The 7794-nt window shown below is 43.5% G+C and overlaps 1 protein-coding gene across 1 annotated transcript; it reads right to left on the bottom strand.

The window, feature by feature from the left end:
* Positions 1–498: 498 nt before the first annotated feature.
* LOC306738988 (calumenin-A-like) lies at positions 499–6717 on the bottom strand. Its single transcript, XM_079220925.1, has 7 exons — positions 6597–6717; positions 5703–5928; positions 4953–5158; positions 4342–4508; positions 3661–3721; positions 1924–2123; positions 499–938 (listed from the first exon to the last, which is right to left on the bottom strand). Exons 2-7 carry the CDS (start codon positions 5918–5920, stop codon positions 840–842), a joined length of 951 nt encoding a protein of 316 aa, XP_079077051.1. The 5' UTR covers positions 5921–5928; positions 6597–6717; the 3' UTR covers positions 499–839.
* Positions 6718–7794: the final 1077 nt, after the last annotated feature.

Raw genomic sequence — 7794 nt, 5'->3', positions numbered from 1 at the left:
CAAATAATAGAATAAAGAAAATGTAAATCCCTTTCAAGTAAACCAGATCGCTCCATCAGACTAAAACAAATAACATGTGCAATCACTTTGTTAGAACAATGCAAATAAAGTTCTATCTGAGCAAAAAAAGTGCATATTGTGTCTGTAATTAACCTGGTTAGCACTGAATATCTTTTTAAGATGTTAACAATTAAGTGCAATTTTTTATTTTTTTATTTTGTAAAGTTTGTGGAATCAGCTCTCATAACTGCACTGAATAAAGATTCAACTTTTTAAACAGTGTAGTCTTAAAGGGTTAGTCCACTCAAAACATACAGCCAATAAAATGTTTATTGAAAAACAGAGTAGCTTGTGATCCGTCTGTGTACAAACCCAAAAATGAACTGGTGATATTACCTTAACAGTGACAAGAAGACAAAAATATATATATATATATATATATATATATATATATATATATATATATATATATATATTCATCTCAACACATTTGTGCTGTGCTGCAAGATCAGAAATCTCTCGAAAACAGAAATGAAAGAAATATAAAAGCAGAAAATGTACAGATAAAAGCTGTGAGGCACCAAAGTGAGGAGAGGTCAGTAAACTGATCACAGCATCATAAACACTGAGACCTTTAAACAGAAACCAGATTAAAATGGATGGATTATAAAGTTTTATAAAAAAAATATAAAAAGATTAGACTGGTCTGTGTGAAGATTTGTGTGAACGTAACAGATGTCTCCACATTTAAAGTAATTACAAGCTGTAGGTTTACAAAATATATATTCTTTCGAAATATGAGTAAAATCATGTTTTCTATGTCAAAATCTGCCACTTTTCTAGAACTCGTCGTGTAAAGCTTGCCCAAAGTCCGTGATCTGACTGCCAACAAACAGGTCGTGTTTGTTGAGGATTTCACTTTTGGTGAGTTTCTGATCCTGAAAAAAAGACATGAAACCATGTGTTAACATATAGCAGATTAAAGAGTTAAACTAATAAACAGGAAGCAGATTAATAAACATGAAGCAGTGATTAAAGAGGTAGGCTGCGGTCGAATAGTCCTTTTTGGTGAGGAAGGTTCTAACTGAGTGAAATAACCCGGAAGTACCTCAGAGGCCGCCATGATTAAGTGCCAGTCAAATTCTCTTATTGCAAAGGAAAGGAGCTTCATGCTTCCTAACTTAGCACCTTTAGCATAGGAAACACTGAACCTGCCTTTACAAAAGGAAAGGAGATAATGCCGACCCACAATTCCTTGCGGCGGCAACATTTAAAGTGACGCACCATTCGACTGTTCACAAGAACAAACGATCATGAAGACAATGAATTATCCTTCCCATCTTTCCTTGACCCCATGACGTTTTCCACAGAGGTCAAGGAAAAGGGTTAGACGTTAGGAGGTATTTTTTTGACTATTCGACAGCAGTCAGAAACTGATAAACAGGAAGCAGATTAAATAGTTGAACAGGTAAACAGGAAGCAGTTTAAATAGTTGAACAGGTAAACAGGAAGTAGATTAAAGAGTTGAACAGGTAAACAGGAAGCAGATTGAAGAGTTGAACAGGTAAACAGGAAGCAGATTAAATAGTTGAACAGGTAAACAGGAAGCAGTTTAAATAGTTGAACAGGTAAACAGGAAGTAGATTAAAGAGTTGAACAGGTAAACAGGAAGCAGATTGAAGAGTTGAACAGGTAAACAGGAAGCAGATTGAAGAGTTGAACAGGTAAACAGGAAGCAGATTAAATAGTTGAACAGGTAAACAGGAAGCAGATTAAAAAATTGAACAGGTAAACAGGAAGCAGATTAAAGAGTTGAACAGGTAAACAGGAAGCAGATTAAAGAGTTGAACAGGTAAACAGGAAGCAGATTAAAAAGTTGAACAGGTAAACAGGAAGCAGATTAAAGAGTTGAACACGTCTCACCTTGTTGGCGTCGGACTCGTGCAGAAGGTGCTTGGCTTCAGCGACAATGTGGTCGTAATCTGACGGGAGAATCCAGTCCAGAGTTTCTTCTCTGTCCATCTTTCCGTCTTTGTTTTTGTCTCTGAACTCAGAGAACTGCTGCCGTTCTGACTCCATCCACTCTGGTTCTTCTTCTCCTTCTTCTAAAGTGTGCATGTCACCTGGAGACGTGATGAAGAGGAGAAACTAAGATCTTTAAATCTGATCCAACAGTGGAGCAACAAGAAGTCTTATTCTTTGATGAAATGGAAGAATATACGATCATGTTCCTGATGCAGGTCATATTAAATAACAATCTGATAATGTTCTAAATGACATGGAGAAACACAGTCGGCAGAGTTTCTATTGACTGACTGAGAACATGTTGTTAGTGACCTCTGATCACCTCCTTTAACCCAAAGAACAAACCTCCTCAAACCTAGTTATTCAAGGTGCAATCAGAGCTTGGAACTCCTCCTCATATAACTTATACAGGTCACAATCTGGGGACGGGGTCGGGTCAGATCCCCCAGATGGAGTTGGAAAAAGAGAAAAGTCTGGGTCAGTCAGCTGGGCCTGCTGCCACCACGACCCGATCACTTAAAGACTCACCTCAGACCATTTGATTAACTCCATGCCTCAGTAGACCCCTGATCTTTATGAAAGTTATGGATGCTAAAAGCATATTCTGATAATATACATCTAGTCTCTAACTGTCCTATATTAACTGTATCTGACTGTACTATATTAACTATATCTGACTGTACTATATTAACTGTATCTGACTGTAATATATTAACTACCGTAAAAGCCGGGTTACAAGCCGCTACTACCTTCAGTGGTTGTCCCCGCTGTAGCTAGCTAGCGCTGCTGGCTCCCCACTGCTGCTGCTACTGCCCGATTTGGGCGTCGAGCTGGGGCTGGTCCCGCTACCTTCGGTGTTTGTCGGGGAACTAGCGAGAGCTAGCGAGAGTTAGCGTAGAGCTAGCGGAAGTTAGCGGGGAACTAGCGGGTACACCCACCGAACGTAGTAGCGTCTTGTAACCCGACTTTTAAAGTATATCTGACTGTATTATATCTCATAAGCCTGTTTCTGACTGTACTATCTTAACTGTTTCTGACTGTACCGTTTTAACTTTGTTGTACACAGGACTCTCAAGTGTCACGCATTGAGCGTGACTGTCACGCATTTCGGTCTTAAGTCCCGCCCTCCCGCCACACATCGTATTTCTCACGCTGAAAAAAACTCTCGGCTATTTAATGTGCCGCAGCGCACAAACATGACCTGGTCGCGCTGCCCTCACCATGGAGGAATCAAGCACGTCTCCCCCGAATCCCCTGGATTTCTGCTGCGAGGTGCCACTCATCAGCCAATCAGGTCTGTGGGCATACGGCATGGGCAAAGGCGCGGCCGGGAGGGGGAGGATATGTCACTCTTACCTGTCTTGAAAACTTGAGAGCCGTGTGTACATCATGTGTAGTATGTAAGCTGATGGGGATCCAGTTAATAAACTAAACTAAACCACCTTCCACCATCTTTACCTCCTCCACCCTCCACCATCTTCATCTCCTCCTCATACACATCCACCATCTTGACCTCCTGCTTCTCCTCACTCCTCCTAAAGCAAACCTCCTCCTTCAGGACCGATCACCTGTGGACCAGGTGTCCCGGCGGTTTGAAAAAGAAGACGATACCTTGAGTAAATGTTGTCATCTTACCGATGTACTCCTTCAGGTCGATGAAACCGTCTCCATTCTTGTCGATGTCCTCCATTGTTTCCTGTGACAGTGAACAACACGATTACTCTAAAGCCTAGTTCATGGTTCTCCGTCACGTCGACGGCGTACCTACGCCGTCGACGTGACGCCGTCGTTGAGCATTCGAAGTTCTGCGTCGAGGGACCGCGTTGCTCTGCAATTCCGCCATGCCACCAGGGGGGTGTGGCTGTGTGGTTTCAGGGGTTATAGCCGAATTCCGGTCACAGTAAACAATGGCGACCAAGTTGGAGCGGCTGCATTAAAGTTGGAGCTCATCAATATTGAAGAGCAAATGCTTATATTGCAAATGATGAAGCGCAGGCGACAGAGAAGACTTTAGAGAGGTGGTCTGTACGACCACTAAACCGGTCGAGGCTGGGAAAAAGCAACTGCCGGAAATTACGTTCTGAGCGGACCAATCACAGCGCTTGCGGTCCGCGTCAACGCGACGCGTAGTTAGGATTTTTTGGAGGTGCGCGTCAGGCTACGGCGTAGGGGTCTGCGTCGACGGCGTAGCTACGGCGTCGACCTGACGGAGAACCATAAACTAGGCTTTATGCCACATCAGGGCAGTGACATCAGGGCAGTGACATCAGGGCAGTGACATCAGGGCAGTGACATCATGGCAGTGACATCACTCACCTGCACAACGATGTCCTTCATGTGTTCGTGTTCTTCAGGATGAAGAAAAGCTGCAAACTCCTGCTTGTCTGCGCTCAGGTCTCCGTTTCTGTCTGCGACTCTGAAGCGTCTCTCGTCCCTCGACATCATGTGACTGTAGTTATACGCAGAGTCCGCCTGAGAGTCTTCTGTAATCAGAGATCAATCAGAGAATCATTGTTGAAGGACATGGATCAAGACTCTTTAGATATGATATTCTTAGACTCCTTAGATATTAGACTCTTTATATATGATCAGACCCTTTATATGTTATTAGACTCTTTATACATGATATGATCCGACCCTTTATATGATGTTATTAGACCCTTTATATGAAGTTATTAGACTCTTTATATATGATATTATTAGACTATTAAATGATGTTATTAGACTCTTTATATATGATATTAGACTCTTTATATATGATGTTATTAGACTATTAAATGATGTTATTAGACTCTTTATATATGATATTAGACTCTTTATACTTGATGTGATCCGACCCTTTATATGATGTTATTAGACCCTTTATATGATGTTATTAGACTTGGTATGAATGCTATCATAAGTAAAGAGGACATCAGACCCCTTACCCAGATAACTCCCGTACGTGACGTTCTTGTACTCCTCCCAGCTGATCACGTCGTCGTGGTTCAGATCGAAGTCTTTCCACTGATGCTCCACGTTGTCATAGATGTGTTTGGTCTGAGCTTTTTTCTGAGCTTTTTTGATCCAGTCCTTCAGCTCCTCTTCAGAGACAAACCCGTCTGTGTTACTGTCCATCTTGTCCACGATGATGCTGCAGACACAAACAATCAAGTCACTAGCGGATCTCGCTGCATCTGTCACATGTAAAATATGAATATATGAATCTGTCACATGTAAAATGACTTCAGTGTAACATTGATTTAGAGTGTATATAAGTGTGGAAGTATATATTTAGTATGCAACATGTTTTAACATGCATGCACAAGCTCCTTCTTTGCTTTCTTTACATCTGTTGGCTCAGACTTCCTTCACTAAATGATCCAAACTGAACAAGTTAATGACTTGTAATTCATTTTGTGACGTGTGTGACATTATTATTATTATTATTATTATTATTACGTGAACAGAAGAGGAGCGGCTGAACTGGTTTCCACCAGGAACCAGAAAATAAAAACTAATTTTTTCCAGTTTGGCTGCTCATAAACATGAAGCCAACGAGACACGTTTACAGGAACACACTCTCTCTCTCTCACACACACACACACACACACACACACACACACACACACACACACACACACACACACACACACACACACACACACACACACACACACACACACACACTCTCTCACCCGAGTCTCCGCTGGCTCTCCTCGGGGGTCAGCTGGTCGAAGGCTTTGGCCTGGTCTTCCCCCAGAAAGGCTTCGTGGTCGTAGTCGTGGTTCTTGTCGTCGTCGTGCTCCAGGTGGCTGAGCGGTTCTTCTTCGTGAACCCGGCTCTTCTTCTCTGTGGGTTTGCTGCTGCCGGAGACCACGCAGAGCACGAAACACATCAGCAGCGGCCGGATCATGGTGACACCTAACAGAGGAATGAGATCAGAACCTATGACCTCCCTGAACCCACACACACCACCCAGTTACTGAGTAGTACTGGAGAAATACTGCACTCTTTACTGCATTACATGTATCTGACAGCCAGAGCTACTTCAAGATTTTACAAAGAAAAGTAATGAGCAGCTTTTAAAATATGGTTGAATATTACAATATATGAAGTATTTCCAATGACCTCGACTAGTAACAACATTGAAGTAGTGTGAAAACATCAATAATAATAATGTAAAAATACAATCAAATCACCATTTTTCACGAGTACTTCAACGTTTAATACTTTAAATTAAGAACATGCTACGTTACTTTAACTTCAGTTCATTTGACAGTACTTTTCACAGTATTAGTACTTCTACTGAAATAACAGATCTGAGTACTTCCAGTATGAGCGTAGATTTTGTGATGAGCATTTCTAATATTATATTTCATATGTAATTTACGGGAACGTTATGGTTATGCTCTCATTAATGTGCATTTTATTTGTATCAATATCACATGCAAACAATTAGAAATATAGTTGTGTTGTAATCGTATCTTCACATTATTCATATAATACGCGTTCATATCTGAACTGATGACGTAACAACGCAACTTGTGGACCAGAAACAGAACAGCTGATCTCCATACTTCTCTCTTTACCTGTGTGCCCTGAGCTCGTGCACAGGGACGCTTCACCTGGACTCTGAGCTCGTGCACCGGGACGTTTTACCGGGACTCTCGCGCGGTGGTTTTCGTCCTCGGATCTCCGTCGGTCTTCTCTCCTCGCGACCATCACACACCCCGGCCCCGCCCCACCCGTTCCGTCTTGCCGCAACCAATCGGATTCCTCCGCGAAGACTTCTCCCGGTTCCATTGGTCCACTTCAGCACGCATGCGCGTTCATTGTCCAATAGCAGCGCGAGGCGGGAGAAGTCCGCTGCGTCCTGCCACGTCCTCAAATATCAAACGTCATGACTCATGATTGAGGAAGAGAGACAACAGGAATGAGTTGGTCCACCTTTGTGTTCAGAAACCACAGCCATGAAACCAGTTGGTGAATCCTTCTTTCTGCCCTGAAACACAAGTTATTATCATCGTCTTCCTAATTTAATAGAATACAAGTAAAACTGAATTATGTCAATTATGTCGTGAGAGTGGTTGACTTGTTATTAACAAACCTTTTTATACATCTTTGTAAATGATTCATATGTAAGGGTGAGGACATGGTGAGAACAGGGTGAGAACAAGGTGAGGACGGGGTGAGGACAAGGTGAGGACATGGTGAGGACGGGGTGAGGACAAGGTGAGGAAAAGGTGAGGACATGGTGAGGACATGGTGAGGACGGGGTGAGGACATGGTGAGGACGGGGTGAGGACATGGTGAGGACACAGTGAGGACGGGGTGAGGACGGGGTGAGGACATGGTGAGGACGGGGTGAGGACAAAGTGAGGACATGGTGAGGACGGGGTGAGGACATGGTGAGGACAAAGTGAGGACAAAGTGAGGACATGGTGAGGACGGGGTGAGGACATGGTGAGGACATGGTGAGGACAAGGTGAGGACGGGGTGAGGACAAGGTGAGGACGGGGTGAGAACAAGGTGAGGACAAGGTGAGAACAAGGTGAGGACAAGGTGAGGAAAAGGTGAGGACGGGGTGAGGACAAGGTGAGGACGGGGTGAGGACAAGGTGAGAACATGGTGAGGACGAGGTGAGGACAAGATGAGGACGGGGTGAGGACGGGGTGAGGACAAGGTGAGGACGGGGTGAGGACAAGGTGAGGACGGGGTGAGGACATGGTGAGGACGGGGTGAGGACGGGGTGAGGACAAGGTGAGAACAAGGTGAGGACATGGTGAG

The sequence above is a fragment of the Taurulus bubalis genome (assembly GCF_910589615.1).
Source record: "Taurulus bubalis genome assembly, chromosome: 7".
In the NCBI taxonomy this organism is placed as follows: domain Eukaryota; kingdom Metazoa; phylum Chordata; class Actinopteri; order Perciformes; family Cottidae; genus Taurulus; species Taurulus bubalis.
The sequence above is the reverse complement of the archived record's forward strand: the minus strand, read 5'-3'. Positions and strand labels throughout refer to the sequence as shown.

What these genes read in the sequence shown, in the direction of transcription:
- LOC306738988 (XM_079220925.1), bottom strand. Translation starts at nt 5,920, where the DNA reads ATGATCCGGCCGCTGCTGATGTGTTTCGTGCTCTGCGTGGTCTCCGGC. An exon ending in CACGTACGGGAGTTATCTGG is followed by an intron (nt 4,509 to 4,952) that starts GTAAGGGGTCTG and finishes CTCTGATTACAG; the next exon opens with AAGACTCTCAGGCGGACTCT. An exon ending in TGAAGGACATCGTTGTGCAG is followed by an intron (nt 3,722 to 4,341) that starts GTGAGTGATGTC and finishes TCACTGTCACAG; the next exon opens with GAAACAATGGAGGACATCGA.